At 36.5% G+C, this 18498-nt stretch overlaps 1 protein-coding gene across 6 annotated transcripts in view; it reads right to left on the bottom strand.

The window, feature by feature from the left end:
* Positions 1 to 18498, bottom strand: part of SENP6 (SUMO specific peptidase 6) — a 91628-nt gene that overhangs the window by 12019 nt on the left and 61111 nt on the right. For all 6 annotated transcript variants that reach the window (XM_040597635.1, XM_040597637.1, XM_040597636.1 and 3 more), the window contains 9 exons: positions 17000 to 17161; positions 16078 to 16120; positions 12421 to 12600; positions 9184 to 9410; positions 8505 to 8611; positions 8300 to 8416; positions 7340 to 7462; positions 6978 to 7070; positions 672 to 1105 (listed from right to left, as the gene is read on the bottom strand). In XM_040597635.1, the coding sequence (XP_040453569.1) occupies positions 672 to 1105; positions 6978 to 7070; positions 7340 to 7462; positions 8300 to 8416; positions 8505 to 8611; positions 9184 to 9410; positions 12421 to 12600; positions 16078 to 16120; positions 17000 to 17161 (1486 nt within the window). The remainder of the gene's footprint in view (positions 1 to 671; positions 1106 to 6977; positions 7071 to 7339; positions 7463 to 8299; positions 8417 to 8504; positions 8612 to 9183; positions 9411 to 12420; positions 12601 to 16077; positions 16121 to 16999; positions 17162 to 18498) is intronic.

Consider the following 18498-nt stretch of genomic DNA (forward strand, 5'->3'; position numbering starts at 1 on the left):
GGGCAGGGAAAACAATCTTTTCCTAATTCCTTCATCTTCCTTTAAAAGTATGTCAGCTCCTTTGTTCACTTTGGTACAAACTGTTCCAGATCACTGAAATCAGCCTCCACAGCGGCAATGAATGGAGAAAGCCTCTCTAAATGGAGGTCATGTGAGATCTTTAAATTTTTTTTTAAGATCATTTTCATCTTATTCTTTTTACATACTTCCTACCAGGACATTAAAGAACTTAATGGTGTGGAAGAAAAACCTCAGATGCTAGAAGACGCTGACATTAAAGTTGCTCACTCAATTTTTAATTTAGTTCTCCCACACACATACATTATGAGGATCCATGGTCAACTATTAGTCTTTCCTTAATGATCACAGTCTTAAGTGATGCAAAGCAGTATCTACAAAATGATTTTGTGTGAAAAAAGGTCACACAACTAAAAAATTAATCTGGTTTAGGAAAACAGTGTTTTATCTCCTGCCCTTTGCCATGAAAGTTGTCTCAATAGCCACAAAAACATTTTATAAGCAATGGCTATAAATTACTTATACTGTAAGCACTCAAAATTCAGCCACATAACGAACTTTCAAAGTATGAAGTTTATACCCTGCAGAAGTACTGACAGATGTGAAATCTCAGAATTTTTCATTAAAACGTGCATATTTTTACAATTACATACCCATAGACTGGCTAGCAGTTGTGAATTCACCCTGTATACCGTTTTCATCCGGAGTCCTATGGTCCAGTTTAGGGCATGCTGATTCCACAGTGTTAGGATCTTCCAGATCACTGTCTATTTGATTTAGTTTTTTGAAAGCACTTTTTCCCCTGCAAGGACTTCTTCTACAACATGAAGACTCACTGTCTTCTGTTTCAGTGTTTGGGTCAATTAAAGCTGTATTATACTTTTTGGTCAACGTCTTCTTTGCTGTGGACTTGGAAGGTGAGTTTTGTGCATCTAATTCATTTGGCAAAGGAGATGGTGTGTTGCTCTCTCCATCTGATGAGGAAGATTTTATCTGTGTTGCAGCATTTTCATGATAGTTGGGATTTGGTTCATACCTGGGTTTTTCTAAACCAGGAAAACAGATGACAGCCAAAAACCAGTGGGCGCTGCAAAGGAAAAAATAGATTAAAAACTAACAACTATATCAATGCTCAGAGTTTAACCTGGAGTAGGTAAAACTCAAACAAAACACTGAGTACATGCGCACATGCACACGCAAAACCCAAACCCTGCCCCCAACAGGTATCAAAGATATACTGTAACAGCTGTTCACTTTTCTGAGCAGGTTTTACTCAAGCCTTCGCAGTCTTCTCTAAAGGTAAGATCACTCCATGCAAGTAGTCACCAACAAATTCATTAATATGATGCCGTTAGTGGAAAACGGGTGCTGTCTAAATATTCCTTTCAATTTCCTCATACTGTATTACATTCTTTTCCTTCTTTGAATTAAAGCTTATTTATCTTTTTAACATTTTCTTTATCAATGCATGAATTAGAGATCATGAAGTTCATGCTTTATGGCTGCATAAAGTTTTCTAGCAGTTCAGTGCTAACAGCACAAGTAGTCAGATCTAACGGTATAGCTGTATTGCCCATATTCTTCTGGCTACGAGATCTTCCAATGGTGTATGAATGACACTTCGTATTTTTAAAGAAATCTTGTAACAATGAATTTAAAAAGGGGAGAAAAGAGTGTTTATAAAGCCATCACCATGACTCTGTTGTCCTCCTCACCCTTCAAAGAACTGACATTCTAACCCTTTCAGTATCAAAAACAGTTATATGCCCCAACAGAAACTAAGCTTTGCCCCAGTTTCCTCCTTATCTCCTTGTCTCTTCAGACTTCACTGACTTGCCACTCAATCAGAAATGGAGCAGCAGCAAATTCAGGGACTGAGGCACTGAAAGTAGCTATCAACTGACGTGATTTAGAAATTTTCTGAAAGATCTTAAGATTCCCTACAGCTTAACAAAACAGAACCTAGCTATGTATTATGCAGGTGAAGCCACATTTCAATGTGTTTTAAGAAAAGAAAAAGCAGTAGCTAACAATGCAGGTCTAACTGACATACTAAAAAAATACTCAGATGATTACGAAGCCCAAATTCCATGAAAATTAAATGGCAGTTAAAGTTAAGTGGCCTTTGAAAGCAGCATGTGAAGTATGGAGGCATTTTGTCTTAAATAATTCACCACATCTAGTAAATGAATACATTAAGTATTGCCAAACCCTGGATCTGTGTGTGCTCTATTAATACGGGGTTTATGTACCAATTATGTAAACAGAATAGCAAATTAACCTGCATCTAAAAAGAAAATAGCTTGTAAACTTTTAAAAGAACAACCTATTTCCATTGAAGACTTGAACAAAAAGAACTGTACTGCCACAGAATACTGATGCAGTTATGGTTAAAACAGCCACATTGTTCTGAAGTTAATTCTCCCCTAGATTCATCCTGCCCACCTCCAGTTACTGCAGTTTGAAAACTTGTTAGATGATGAGCCCCCATTCCCTAAACTAGAGGTTTTGGGAGAGTCTGGAAAGTCTTTCTGGAAGTAGATATCAAAGTCCAGCAATTCCAAAGCAATCATTTCTAGAACGTACTCTTAAACCAGATGCCAGAATAAATAGCTGTGTCCTAAAAGAAAAAAAAAAAAAGCATCATTCTAGGCAGCACAGGAGAAGCGTTATCAGGAGCAACCATTAGCAGCGTTCCTATAACGCAAGAGAAGCTCTCAAGTTTTTCCGAATCCTAGAATAACTTGCTTCCCATACTAATTAATTCAAGACACAAAGAAGCTAAAGAAACTCTAAGACTGTTTTTCAGCCAACCTTAACCACAGATTAAGGCTTGAGACCTTTTACAAACAGTAATGAATGTAGATCTCTCACTGGAACCAAAGAAACACTTCCATACCTTCGATCCGCTATTGTATCACATAAGAGGAAGTTCTGTTTACAAGGACCAATTACCAGCACCAAACCAGGTGGCAAATTCCTCAAAAATAGCTGCAGTGCTGCAACACATCAAGTTGCAAACACTGGGAGAGTCTAGACAACTCAAGGCTGCATGTGAGTTTTATGATCATAATCTATGAAGATAAGGAATAAACTGATGGATGAGAGGTGGGTGATGAAAGCCTTACTACACTACATAGGTTGCACGTACAAATGTCCAGGCAAAGGCACACTGAAAAAATTCTGAAAACCAGGTTCTCCAAGAACCACACAGAATGGCATGGACTCTGCTCTCTATACATCGCAGGCATTAATTGGCTCTCCCTCCACACCGCGGATTCTCTGTGCTCCTAGTGTTCTGACTAATCCCTTGAAGTTACAGGGCAATGCTCCAATTACAAAAAAAACCCCCAAAACCTAGACAGCTAGTCAAGGAGTTGGAAGTCATGCTCTACTGAACTCAGGGCATCTAAACATCTCCACTCTTGTCAACACCAAGTGTGACGATCCTCATTTTGCAAGTGAGGAACAGGAGCACAGCAAACTACTGTAACACAAAAGTAGTCACACAAGGGAGTTTCTGAAAAAGCTGCAACTTCATACAGATGTTAGGTCCCAGCCCATAGCCTTTGTCGTAAGATATCCAAAACTCACTGCAGATTAAGAAGCCAACTAATATAGAAATCAGCACCACAAACACATAAAAATGTCGTATTTGGCCCAAAAGCAAGGTTTCACAGTTCTATTAACAGACAAAGTCCAGGGGCTATATGTTTTATAACACATTATATACACAGCTACGGACTGTTACCTGAGGCTTAACTTACACAAACAGTACCTATAGTATACTTGATAACCAGATCTGAAATCCTTCAGGTTAGTATTTTGCCATTAAGAAACAAAAATCACTACTAATACTTATTGCCTTTTTTGTCAGCAGTATGTTTAGTTCTAAAGATAAAAAACTTATGGTTCTATATCAGAAAACCTAAGAAGAACCTGAAGTGGTACTGTAGTGAAGTTAATGAAAGTAAAACAGGATTTACATGTCAATTCAATATAAAGACAAGAGCTACGTATCAAAATAAGAGAGATACTTGCAATAAAGTAACCAGCAAAACCTCAAAACACTTTGCCGTGGTTTAACTGGAGCTAGCAACTGACCACCACACAGCTTCTGGCTTACTTCCCCCCTCCTCTGGTAGCACAGGGAGGAGAAGTGGGAAAGAGGTAAAAGCCAAGGGCTGAGATAAGTAGAATTTAATACTTGAAGTAACATAAAATACAATAAAACCCAATAATAAAAACAACAGTAATTGTAATGAAAAGGAGGGAGAAGGGGAGAGGAATAAAATCCAAAGGGAAGGAGAGGAAAAAAACCAAGTGATGCGCAATACAGTTCCTCACCACCCGCTGACCAGTGCCCAGCCAGTCCCTGAGCAGTGATCAGCCAGCCCTGGCTACCTCCCCCCATTTATATACCCAGCGTGACATTTTATGGTATGGAATATCCCTTTGAACTAGGTCGGCTGTCCTGTCCCAATTTCTTGTGCCCCTCCAGCCTTCTTGCTGGCAGGGCCTGAGAAACTGAAAAGTCCTTGACTTCGAATAAGCATTGCCTAGCTACAACTAAAAACATCAGTGTGATCAACATTATTTGTATACTAAACCTGAGACACAGCATTGTACCAGTTACTGAAAGGAAAATTAACTCCATCTCAGCCAAATCCATGACATTTTTTGACTGAAAACACCATGTTAGCACAACTCCAGTTCTCTGCTCTTGACCTATTTTGAAGCACAAGTACATACGGAAAAAAGCAGTCACATACTAACCTAGTAAAACCTGCTACTTTTCTGTGTCATGGCAATATAAGGAAGGAGGAGATACTTTAGCAAGTGACAGTTCTGTTACTAGGACAGAGGCCTAGAAGCCTTCATACTTGCCAGTTTTTGTTCTTCCCCAGGTAGCTCCCCAGCCTCCCCTCTGTCCTGCGAGATACCAATTGCTCATCATAATGGCAGTATATCAATGTTGAGTCACTGATTCTTTCCTAAGTATGCTGGCATCTCCCGCAAAAAAAGGTCAGCTTTTTGTTCCTCAAAAATGACTACTGAGTTTTGGAGCACTGGGCAAGCGACATGTTTGAGGGAAGACAGAATAGCAAGGTGCATCCAAAAATAATAGCAGCTAAGAACAATGAATTAAAAAAAAAAATACATAAGATCTAATGTATGCTTTCTTTGGCAGAAGAAGGTTGTCAAAACCAACAATAACAAACCAACCCACTCTCCTGCCCCCCAATAGACCAGCGCTTTCTTGTCTCCCTGGATGCTTGTTTTTTTTCTGCTCTGCAATATTCTTACTATACATATAAAAAAACACTTTTTCAAATGCATATCCTGCTATCACCACTTACAAAGTTTCAGTTCACAGTGAAGGGCAGTTCCACAAAGTGTGAATAGGATCATTTCCAGATGAAAGATTCACACCAAGAGTACACTTTTTTTGCTCTAATCATTACTGCACGAGTCCATGAGACCAAGGTAGACCAAAGCAAAATCCCCAACCCACACAAGGGGTAAACATCATGCCTTCACTACAAGCTGTTTTGTTCTGCAGATTCGTTCCTACTGAGCTGCACTACTTGCTTAGGTAGATACTGCTTTAGCTCCTTATCAATAGATGATCAAGACAGTGAAAACTACTATATGTTAAGTTACTAGCAACTAATTCTTTTAAAACCACAGAACTATTTCTTTTCATTTTCAGGTGACTTCTAAGTCAGACTGTCTGGTATTTGCAGCATGATCAGTCTCATTTCTGCTATGCATAACCAATGTGGATGTGGGAATGACGTGAGATATGATGGTGGGAAGTAAATAAACTTTAGTTGCCTTAGAGTTTATATAAGTGACAGGCACTTCAAAGTTCTGGTACTTAAAGCTTTGGGGGAGGGAGATGGTAAGGATGAAGTCTGTAGTGGACAGGGAATTATCCTACACCTGAAGTTGTTTTCATCACCTGAGAACTGGCTGTCTTCCCATAGCTGTACAGAGGTCATAGCATCTCAAAATCTAAAGCCAGTGCTTGTGAGAAGCTTTCTCAGAGATTTACTTAACAACTTTATAACAAAGACAGATCTATGGTCAGTTACCTCATAACTGCCTCTCTACAGCTAGTCTCAGAATTCAGCTGGACAGAAAAAAAAAAAAAGATTCGGGAAATTTTCCTCCCACTTCACAATAGCATGGTATTTAGATAAATTTATTTTGAAAAGCTTTTACTTAAAAAAACTCCCATTCTTTGAACTTCTCAAAGATCAGTTAGGTATGCCTATGATAAGTCAGTTACAATTCTCTTGTCTCTCTGTCCTTACTTATGTTTTCTATTGTTTAGTTTTTAAATGCAGTAATTTGGCTTAAGGACTGCTTAGATTCTTTTTGTAAAATGTAGAAATATGTTTGTGACAACTTGCTCTGATTATTAAGGATGGTAAGCATCATTAAAAGTCTAACAATGATCAGAATGCCAACAGTCTGCTTCCTGATCCAAGAAAAGTATCAGGACAAAAGGATATAAAGAAAAAGAATACAGCTTCCAATACAGGCCAGCAGAGGTTTCCAATTGCATTTTCTTCCAATACAGATTTATTGTAATTAAAAAAGATTATCTCAATCTATACCAAAGAGATGTCATCAGAAGTAAAATGACTAAAAAAAAGCAAATCCAGAAGTCACCAAAGATAAGAGCTTAGAAAAAGGAAAAAGGAACTCCTGAGAACCAAGTAAAACTAGAAAAAGTACTCAGAAAAGTTCATTTTTGCTTAGTCTTTACATTGGCTCATACTTCTTATATTATAACACTTAAAGGTCTCACATTATTATTTTGGTTTTATTACCTGGAAAAAGATGTTTAATCTTTTAATTTTTAACTTCAATTCACACTATAACTTTCAATTTTAGAACTATGAAGCTTAAGTCTTTACCAAATGCGATAAAAAGGTATGTTTACTTACGCTTCATTAAGGGGAACAAAAATGAAATCTTTCTCAAAAATGTCAACGTGCCGTGTCCATGTTTTTACTCGCCCATGTCGTTTTTGTTGTATTCTGTGAGAAGAAACCAACACATTATTTGTAGGGTGGCTTATTTTAACTGGCAGACTACTTTTCCAGATATTTTCACTTCAACAGCTTCTTAAGATTTCCAAGGTACATTCCATGTTTGCTATAGGTCTGGATACCTCCTGCAGTTCTGTCGGTATCATACTATTGTCTGTAAAGATTTTATGTCTGTAAAGCATCTGTTCTTACATCTTACATCTTACAGAGCTAACTGTACTTAGCTCTTAGTTAAAGTGACCCATCAACAGACTTACGAAAGGTTTGAAGTTTCGTGAGTATTTCTTCTTTCTCTTTGATTAAGGCGTTTATAGAAGAATGAACTGAACACGTGTATTCTATCAGCATCTTCTTTTTTCAGTTTTTCAAGTACCAAATACCTAATCAGTTAAAAAAGAAAAATTCATGGAGGTGTTAATTTTAAATATTAACCGCTGCAGTAAAAATGACTGCCAACCTCCCCACCAAACTGTTGCAGCCTCTCACAAAATAGCTGTAAGAATATCAGAGCTAAGTAACCACAGGAACTACTTAATGCAGAAAAGTGTGTCAATACTGCAAGATATTAAGTGCTTTCCCCAATCAACAAGTGGTTTTGCTGCTGTTGTATTTATTTTTATATCATGGCAGGAAAACAAATGTTCAATGACTTTGTTACATAACAATCAACCTAGGAAAGACCCATATTTTATAACTGAGCTGCTAAGCCTCCGAACACTCCCAGAGTGATGCATTAACTTTCTTTTTACCTGTAAAATATTTCAACAGACTGAAAATTACACACACACCCCTTACGTGTAGCATAAACACAGCAGCACATACCAGTTTTATATGCTTCTAACATCTATAGTGTCAGTGACACAAAAAACAATTTATTTTAATCAAAACATGAAATTCCAAGGAACACAAATACTCTGGAAAAAAACAACTGAACTTAAAAAGACTTTTTTTTTTCCTTGCAGTTAAATTTCCACTGCAGATACTAGGAAATTTTAAAGAACCATTTTTCCAAGTGAGAACAATGTCACTGTCAAGCAGGACAGGAAAGGAACCAAAATTTCTCGCAAATATAGAAAACAACCTTTGAAATTACAGGTATACATACTTGGAGACCGACTTTAATTGGAGACCAACTAAAGAACTAGGTTCTTCAATGTCAGAAATTTTCAGGTTTCAAAGTAAAAGATGACTAAAAACTGATTTGAATTAAAACTTACTTTAAATAAAAATCAATAATAACATCATTTAAAAATTCTCCTTCATTTAGACAATGGAGGTCTTCATTGGTCACAGAAATACCACCTTTAGCTGGAGGAGGTGGATAAACTATCAACCTGAAAAAAAAAATACAGTCAATAATAATAATTAAGAAATGCCAAAAAAACTGAGAAAATTATTACAGTGCAAAGATTAATATCTTACTTTTCTATAGGACCAATAAATACTGTATGTGGTTCTCCAATTTCTTCATCATCATCAAAATATGGTAACTGTTTATTTCGCTGCTGCACTTTGGACTCAGAAGCAACCTTAAAAGAATAAAAGTAAATACTAATTTGCATACTGTGTTCAAATTTATCAAAAAAGATAATAAATCTTTCTGAAGTCCAGCAGTGTCAAGTTTAGGTTTTTGCCTTTCCTAGCTCATTGATTACACTTAGCTCCACACTCATTTCTTGCAGGTCCACAAAATTTGCAAATTCTTGAAGAGGTAGTTTTGTTTAAAGAACATGCTAATTCAATTTGAATTTCTTGTTTGAAATACTGTAATTTTACCAGTAAATTAATGTGGAAACAATTATGTTGTCCAATTATTAAGGGATGAGAAATTTGTACTATAATTTCTAAATGACAAAATTACTTGTGGACCATTGTACATTCTTATGATCAAACTAAACACACTATAAATAGTACTGTGAATGCAGACCATTACCCATAGTTTCATAACCCACCATGGACCAGTCTGGGAATCCTCATATAAAAGCCAGTAGAAGTTGTTGGGATTTTTTTGAATCTAGTGACTAGCACACTACCTTTACTGTATTTGTAACCTAAATAATATGATGACTTTGTTCTAAAACAAACCCAAAAACATAATTACATTTTTTATTTTGTTTTCTCTGTGAGATGGGCTTCCTTTGGAATTGTCTTCCAAGCACTTAGTAAATGCGACAAGCCTGCCATTGGCTTCTTCAAAGGAAATTTTCACAAAGAAGTCAGAAATATTATTTCTAATACCAATATCAGTAATTATTTTTTCAAATACTGAGTTTGCATGAGAATCAAGCCCAGTTTCAAAAATCAAAATGATGTACTGTTCTTCTTGACCTATAAAAAAGCAGAGAAAATTATTCATTTACAAACAAAACAAAATGTTGCAATTATAAACAGATTTCAAAGAACTGTGGGCCACCACATGTACACGCTGCTGACAATACATACAAGCAGTAATACACATGTATGCCAGTAGACAGAAGGAATAACTACCAAGTTCTTCTACCTACATTTGCAAAAAGAGGGCATTCAACTTTTACCTTAATCTAGAAACGTTAATTATTACACCTGATAATTTGTTAAGACACACTGAATGCAAAGCCAAAGCATATTTTGAAATAATGGCTTCTTTGCTTACTGACAGTAAGACTCGGTAATCGCTATTTTCTATTATTCTTATTACAGTTCCTATCCTATTGTTTCTATGCAATTCTAGAAATTATATAGTCAGCATAATTTCCTCTCTATAGGGCAACACCATGCCCTAATTTCTCCCAGGTCAACACTAAGAAGTCTAGAGCAGCTCTCTCAAAAATCCATCAAGATACATTCACCTATGGAAATCTATTAGAAAAGAACTATATTAAGAATGTAGGTGGGCTTTTGTGGTCTCAATGTTTATTATAAAAATGGCTTTAATCTGCTTAACTCCTACTTTCCAATAGATGGAGGGGGGGGAGCACATGCACTGAGACAACATACCCTAGATTAGACAAGAAACAGTATATGAGACCCCACGATTCAGGCAGATTCATGGTCTGTCCAGATTCCTCATCCTAGAAGGCTACACTACAAAACCTTTTTGAAAATTTTACATATTAAAGTACTACAACATATAAGCCCAGAGGTTCCCGGCCTTTTAGCTAAAACTGTCTATAAGAATCACTTCTACATGGATACACAGCACCAACATCTGCACGTCAGCTCTTTCCAACAATGGAGATTCTCAGAAACAGTGACAGGTTGGAAAAAAATACTACTTTAACTTGGGGTATCTAGCAAGTAGGATACAAAACTTAAACCAGTGCTTAGAAACTAAACAGAATAGAATACTAAGGAGAAGAAAAAGTGTATTTTGGGAACGACTGTTTCCAGAGTGAAATGTGAAAATAAGCACGATGCTTTTTTAAAGTCGATACAAACTGTATACCACATATTAGAAGCACAAAGTTCTAACAAAACTACTCTTACTGATTTTAGGCATGTGTTGTTGGGTATGTAAGTACAAAACCTGTGATGGCAATTTCACAAAAGAAACAGTTATTTTTCACCGATCAGATTTCTGTTACCATAGAAACAGAAATCTCTTCAGGATCTCCAATCCACTGGCAAACAGTTTTCATTTCTAAAAAGTATGCATCTGAGCAAGGAAAGGAATTTAAAATGTCACAGTAATCAAAATCTTCATCCTCTTACACGGGTAAGGAGATCTCACCACCTAGAAGAGCAAAGCCCTGCTTTCAGGTCCTGTAACATAGACAAACCATAACTTCTCTGCCCTTGGTGAACACCCTGCTAACAGAATACCATCAGGCATTCTCTCATGATTACTCTTGCTAGCTCTAATAAATCTTGTATTTCTTTTGGTACAGTGGCTGTCTGAACAGGTCAGCTTACACCTTTACCAAAAGCTGGAGACTGTAAGTCAGATCAAACAGCTGTTGTATAAATACCACCTGCTCACATCATCTGAAAAATAAGCAGTAAATTGCACTAAGAGGAATTATTTAGGCAGTCAGACACAGGAATAGGATTCAGGCTGCAAATCTCAGTCTCACGTAGCTGGCTAACTCAGAGCTGCAGGGACCTGTTTTTCTGTAAGAGAAGAAGAGTTTCAGACACATGCATAACCATTTCCTTTTGGTTATTCTTAACTCTGCATGCTAACTTGTGAGAAATAATTCTTCAGCAGCATATTGCCCAATTCACCACACACAGAATTCGGGTGTCTAACTAGGTTTTATTTATTCCTGGTTTGGGAACTAGGCATCTACACACACAATTGCTTACACAGCTATGGGTTCAGGCTTAAAGTAATTTCACACTCACAAAGCAAATCGCAAGTGTGTTACAACAAAGTGCTCCTAAATATCAAGTACAATAAAGCAGCTGGGTGCAAAACTAGCTTGGTGCCACAGCTTCAGAGGGAAAAGGCGGGGGGTGAAAGGCTGAGAGACATACTAAGGGAAGGATTTTTTACCTGAACAACTCAGTAAGTTTTTCCTTTTTTCACTTGTGAACACCTGTGATACCTGAGGTCTGGTGCCTGCTCCCAGGATTGTCTCTAGCTCCCCTACATGCACTCCAATTACTTTTGTAATTGTAACACTCGTTACAGCTCATACTTTTTATAGGAGGTGGATGAGGTTATTATAACAGTACTGTGTGCTGGAAGCACACAATTCTGAGATTGCTGAAAGCATTCTTCCTCCATTTGAATGCATCATGTATCTATGAAGCTCCGTACAAGTATAAATAACCACAAAATTTAACTTAAAGAAAAACCTATTTAAGGGGAAGAGGACTCTGTATTAATTTTAAGAATAGTGTACATATTAAGATGCTAGACCCTTGAGTAAAACTATGTTAAAATTAAAACTTAATTTTAAGATACATGAAGACAACCCATTTACTTTCCAAGCAGGTATTTGTCTGCATCACAACATCACTACAAGCATATGCGGAAAAAACCTCAGTCAACCCACACAACACTTTCTACTGAAACTAAGGCCTGGAAGCAGAACAGCACAGAAAGCAGAAGCAAGTATACCAAAAGCTAAACAAACCAACTTGCTTTAATTCAGTACAAATATTAGTGAAAAAAAGTTACACTTGATTGGCTAAATGTTGTAACTAGCATGTGCCTGGACAAACAGAAGACTAGTTTTGCCAAGCTGTTCTGAACTATACTCATCAGCCTGGGAAGGTGATAGTATCTGGAAAAACACTACCCCTGCCCCAGCCAATGATGCCAGTTTTAGTCTTTAGTACACTCGGTCACGATCCAAAATAGTAAAACAAAATTTGAAGTGAATAGTAAACTAATAAAAATTGTTTTACTTACTGTCTCCTTTACATTCGTACCAAACATTATCTTTACTCATTTTCAGTTGGTCTCTCAGGCTACTACAGGTTGATGGTATTGTTTGTAGGAAGACTACTGGTAATTTTCGCACGCTACACCATTCACATTTGGTAAGTTCTGAAGTTTTCAGGTTAATCTCTCTGATATCGCTTTCTGATTCTAGGAGAAAATAATGACATTATAGTAAAAATATGCAGGTTTCCTTTACAATTTCCCCCTTGATTTTAACAACGTACCAGTATGTACTCATTAACAATCTTAAAAGTTTTTAGAAGTTTCAGATCAACACGTAACCAGGAAGTGATGTCTGTTATATCTTAAAAGACAAACCGAACTCCACTGTCACCTCTCAGGGAAGTAATCAGAAACAAACTGTTTTTTCTCACCGACTTCAATCTAGTTTTTATTTCAACGAAAAAAACACCCTTTCCAGTGATTTAAATTTGCAACTACTGCTATGACACATTTTACAATAGGTTTGTAAAACTTTGTAGATTTACCTTTGACCAATTTCCCTTATGAAAAATAACTATAAAAAGAAGAGGTGAATGAACACATGAAGAGAAATGATCTGACTGCCTGAGGGAAATAAGGTGCTCCTTTCAATTTACTACCAAAAGGAGATGTCAGCAACATGGTAAATTTTAACACTACCTCTGATGCTGTCAATGGCAATGCTGAGTATTTTACAGGTTTTAGTGAATTATAAAAACGGAAAGAAAATTGTGTGAAGTCAAAATTCTTCAATTTGATGAAAAGACCCAGAATTTCAATGACATTAATTATTTCTAGATCACAAAAACGGTTAACGGTAGTTACTTAAAGCTTTAGTTAGCGGCAGCCTCCACCACAAAAACTGTATGCCCTTATGTAGGAACAAAGCACAGAATGGAAGGACAAATGGAGCCAATATGAAGTCCTTTAATAAATAATAATGCAACAAGCCTGTCTCCTCCTCCTTTCCCTGTAAAAGGGAAGAGATGCTGCAGGGAATTCCTGAAAATATTAAGGATTTTCTTAAGTTAAATTCTAGTAAATATTTCGTGACCAGACAGATGGCGAGTAAAAATTAGTAAAATGGTTATCACCTAAAGAGTTTAATTTGCATCACCCTGAACATAATTGCAAAAAAACATATGATGGGGGGGAAGACATAAAACACATACCGTTACTTTCTAGTTTAGCACATCAGTGGTGGTTATTATTAGTGAAGGAAGCGTTTCCCCCTCCCACCCCTGCGATCCTTATCTTGGCATCTAGCAGTCAAAGTCCAGCAGCCACCCTCTACACCCACCCTTGCCAGCAACTGAACGCACACCCCTGTGCCTGCCCTGCCAGAAGGGGAGTCTGCTGCTTGTAAAGACAGGGCAGTTACCCAAGGCCAACTATCCACTGGCTGCAGACTGGAAGTGGTGGCCACCACAGCTTCTGTGGAGCAAGGCAGCCCGCCTTTTCTTCTAAACCTCCAATACCCCTGTCCCACTAGCTGCGGAAGAAGCAGCCCGGCTCCGAGTCAGGCTGCAGTGACAACACGCTTCCTCCAAGCCGCCTGGACATTCGCTGTTCAGAACAGTTTGTCATGTCTGCCGTGACACGTTTTGCCATCTCATCAGGAAAAGAGCAGCAGCAATGTGCTACATGGATTCTGACTAGTCTATCTCCTTGCACTGGTTCTCCTTTATCTCCTTAGGGACTTAGACAGGAGAAAATGAAGTTAGTAAATGAGTGAAGATTTGTAGATGACTCCTAGAGTCTTCTGCCCTTTTTGTTTAAAACAAACAACAAAATAGCTTTCCAAGGCTAGGCTGCAGTATCTCAGTCTCTATAGTAATATTCAGTTTTCTCCTTCCTAAATGAAAACACTTGCCTTAGTTCATTTTACCTAACTTCCCACTTTCAGAGGTAGGCTGCAGTAACGACAATCACAAGTGAAAACCAGAGGTATACAAGTCCTTCTAATGCTGTCTAGATAGAAAGTCCTTGCCAGAACATGAGCTAGCTGGTCTTTGGAGAAAATTCTGAATCCTTGTAATGGTGGTTTGCACTGAGGTAAAACGTACCGAATTTCATGTGCAAGGAAGACTGTCTACTCTTCATATGAAAATTTAAATTGCATTGATCCTTTTGTGTTAAGACAGGCATCTTAATAATACATTTCACCATAAACACCTTAACCCCTGAGCAATACTTCCTGTAACACTGACTTAAGACAGACAACATGACTTATCCATTAAAGGCCACATGAATAGATTTTTACATGTTAGAAACAGAAAGTTGTTTCCTTGAAACACCAGTTGGGAGTTGCAGAAAACTGACAAGGAATGTGGAGAGAATTTTGAGAACCTGACATATTTATACATGCAAACACAAGCTCAAAGCAGGACAGTACTGCTGTTTCTACAGCTGTTCAAAGCATATGCCTTTCCTGAAAAAGCATGACCATTGTAATCAATCTCAAGAAAAAAAAAAAATCAGGTGTCATTTTTATTCCAAGACCCTTACTTGTATTAAAACAAGTCGTGCTGTGATTATGATGTTAATAGAAATGGACCTAGCTGGGAATACACCCATCTCCCTCCAGTTGCAAAACAAAAAAAATTAAATGGAAGTGTGCTAAATGTTCCGATAAACACAGCATTTAATGAGTTGCCATATTTATGCTATTGAGGGACCAAGTCCCACATAAATCATTTCACCATGCAGCTGTTTTGACTAAAAATTGACATTTTCTACAAATTTTACTAAGCTTTTTAATGTTTTTTTAGAAACGCATTTAATGCATGAAAACTGATAGTTTCTATGCATCTATATTTTATACACAGCAGAAAATTAAAATACTTTACTGAGCAAAGCCTATGCTTATCTTCATAGGTTATGAGACACCTTTTTGTATATAATAATGACAAAATATAATAGTTCTGTTTTACAAATAACAAAAGGCAAAATTCAATAGGACTGCATCTTCATGGAAACTTAAGATTAAGAAAAGGAGGCATTGCTTCTTTTTAGGCCTAATGCAAAACCCTACAAAAGAAAACAAAGGAAATAGTGCAATAATCGTAAGCTCACCATTTCCTAAACTATGTCCCTGTATTTCTTTCAGGAACATGAAATCTACAACTCAGAGGCTAGAGAAGAAAAATTTTTCCAGGGAGATATAGACAGGAAAGGTCTAAGACACTTAGGTGGTTTTTACTCTCTACTGATGCATCTGAAATAAAAAAAAACTAATAAAAGGTAACATGTTTTACAGGAGGTTACTCTTGCCTTTTGTTTTTGTTAATAATTTTCAAGACAACCTTTGCCAGTCATCACCAGAATATCTACAACTCTTCAGCCAGAATGAAGGGGAAGAGCTAATGACCATCCATTTGCACACCAAATGACACCACAAATTCCTAATTCCTGCTATCTGTGATTTTTTTTCTGTCAGTGGAAGGTATAAAAAATGCAAAATCATTTTGTATTTATTCACGAGGCAGTTCAAATTTATACTCCCATTCTTCTTCCCTGACTACAGGCACAAAATGAGAATCGACATTTCATTATGACTTATTTGTTAAATCCTTTCAGAAAGTTACTTCACGCAATATATATATATGATCAGTATTAATGTAAAATGAAAGATGTACTCACCTTCTTGACTTTCTAAGCGTATTTTGATATAATCCAGGCAAAACTGTGGAAGACAACAAAATAAGATTTCACATCTTCTCTAAATCAAAACTGACTTAATGCCTTTTAATTGTGAGCAAACATATTTCAATTGACTAAGTACTTAAGTAATGAAAATTGTAAAATAAAAACTACCTTTTTAAAAAAAGCAAAGTGTACATTTTAGCATAAGTCAAGGAAGCAAGTAAATTCTTTATTATTCAGTGTCTCAGTCCTATTGACTGTTGAAACTTAAAGAGTTCTCCTAAGTATTCCACTTTCAAAAAGGTTTATAATGCTCTGAAAAATACCACCAATTATAGCGAGAGGAAAAAAAAAACTATCTTCAAAAGAGAATGTCTTCTATTATCAGTATTTAAGCAAATCAAACAACAGGGTTTTGCAGATAAGTGGAAAGAACAAGTAACACTTCTCTGCTATTTATGTGGTTACCCCAGCAAGAAGTGTCCATTTTCTCTGGCTTATTGCATACAATTAACATTCGATGTCTCCTTGAAAGTCTCTGAGTAACTGAGCTAACGAAAAAAAATGTTATATAAAAATAAAATAATTCAACTGCAGACATGCTTCTTCCTCTCATCTATCAATATTAATTTTTTGGTCACTGTTGCCTTCAATATTCTTAACAAATGCATGCTAATCCACAAGCCTCCACAACCAAGTAAATTGTTTTCAAGGGTTTTGCAGGCATGATGTTTCTCTAACACCAGCACTAGATAGTATGTCGGTACTTTGGGATTCTTTGGGAATCACTGCCCCTGACATTAGAGACAAACTTACTGTTCCACAGATAAAAGGCAAAAATATTATGTTGTTAAAGTATGAAAATAACAATGTCCATGAAAAACTGAAAGGAGATTTGTGAAATAGTAAGTTTACTTACAATCACAGGTTCCACTACCATTCTTCGCAGTGTTCCTATTCGTATACTTCGACAATGCAGAATGACACTTTCACAGGAATTCAGAGGTACAGTCTCAGTTACAATCTCTCGAGAAATAACTTTACGCCGTTTTATTGGAGTGTTAGACACAATGTTCCCAAACTGAAAAGTAATTTTCAAGGTTTCAGAATGTCTCACTAAGATTTATTGCTAAAACAAGCTTGCTAAAAACTAGCGACTATATTTTCAACTACTTTTCTGTTGGTCAAGAACATTACTTACTATATAGCATCCACCTCAACCATAAACAGAAGATACAAATTTCCTAAAGGGCTTTATGGAACATCTAAAGACCTTAATATTCTAGATTAAGGAAAAAAAAAAAAAAGGGTAAGCTGACACTTGTAAACATTTTGTTAATATTTCCAAATCACAAATAGTGCTCCTAAAATTGCCAAAACCAATTCAGGTTTTGTCATTTTGAAACACTGTGCAGTCCAGCAAAATAGGGTTATTTTTAAAATATTTTATTTATATAAAACTGCTAATGCTGTAAAAGCACCACAATGTTGGTGGGTTTATTTTTTCTTTCAGTTTTTATTAGTGCAAGCTTTTTGTGACTGAAAACACTGAGTAATTACTGAAGTACAGTGCCTCACCACATTAGCAACAGTAGAATCTTCAAGAAACATAAATAAGCCCAAACAAAATTCCTTAAAGAAACTCTACAGAACTATTAAGATATTTTTAGGATAGATTCCAGGACCAGAAGTCTGAATACTGAGAGAAGGTCACGTGGAGTTTGGCTCCAGTTCAAGAAAGTCTCCAGATGCTGACTGAAGCTGTAATCTCAATGAAGCATCCCGTTTACCAACAGATCAATCTTATGAAAACCTATTAAAATGAAAGAAAGCTGGCCAACAGCCACCTGATTAATGTATTTATTTTTTGTATTGCTTATATTGCTCCACATCGTGGAAGGATTTTCTGTACACTAGTCTTTTATTTGGTAGTTACATTGTTTCATAAAGCTGTCCATTAATAAACATTCTTTTGAGTTACAAAATACAATTAAAACTCCCACAGAAGAACATTTTAAGGGATTCAACGTATCTACTAAGACTAAGTCTTGACAATTAGGTTAAAGTCCCTAATCACTAGCCTGTCTTGGCCGTAATTCAAGCTACATGTTTGGATGCTTCATTTAAATACAGTAGAGAAGGCAAAGATTCCCAATCCCTGAATAAAATATCTTCTTAGGACTAGCTAAACTTTATTAAAAGCTCAAAACTCAAGACAAACAGTAAAATGGTAAACATTTAAGTGGAGCTATATTCAAGTAGCCTCTTCAGTAAAGAAATAATGAATATTCTTGAGAGAAAAAAAAAATGAACAAAGCTTCTCCAAGCTTCTTCTATCATATCTGACAAAAACACTGATATCTGCAATTCTTCGTAGTTTCCTTGAATCAATGGAAAGTTTGTGTCAAATTTCACAAA

This window comes from Falco naumanni, chromosome 6, assembly GCF_017639655.2.
Source record: "Falco naumanni isolate bFalNau1 chromosome 6, bFalNau1.pat, whole genome shotgun sequence".
NCBI lineage: Eukaryota > Metazoa > Chordata > Aves > Falconiformes > Falconidae > Falco > Falco naumanni.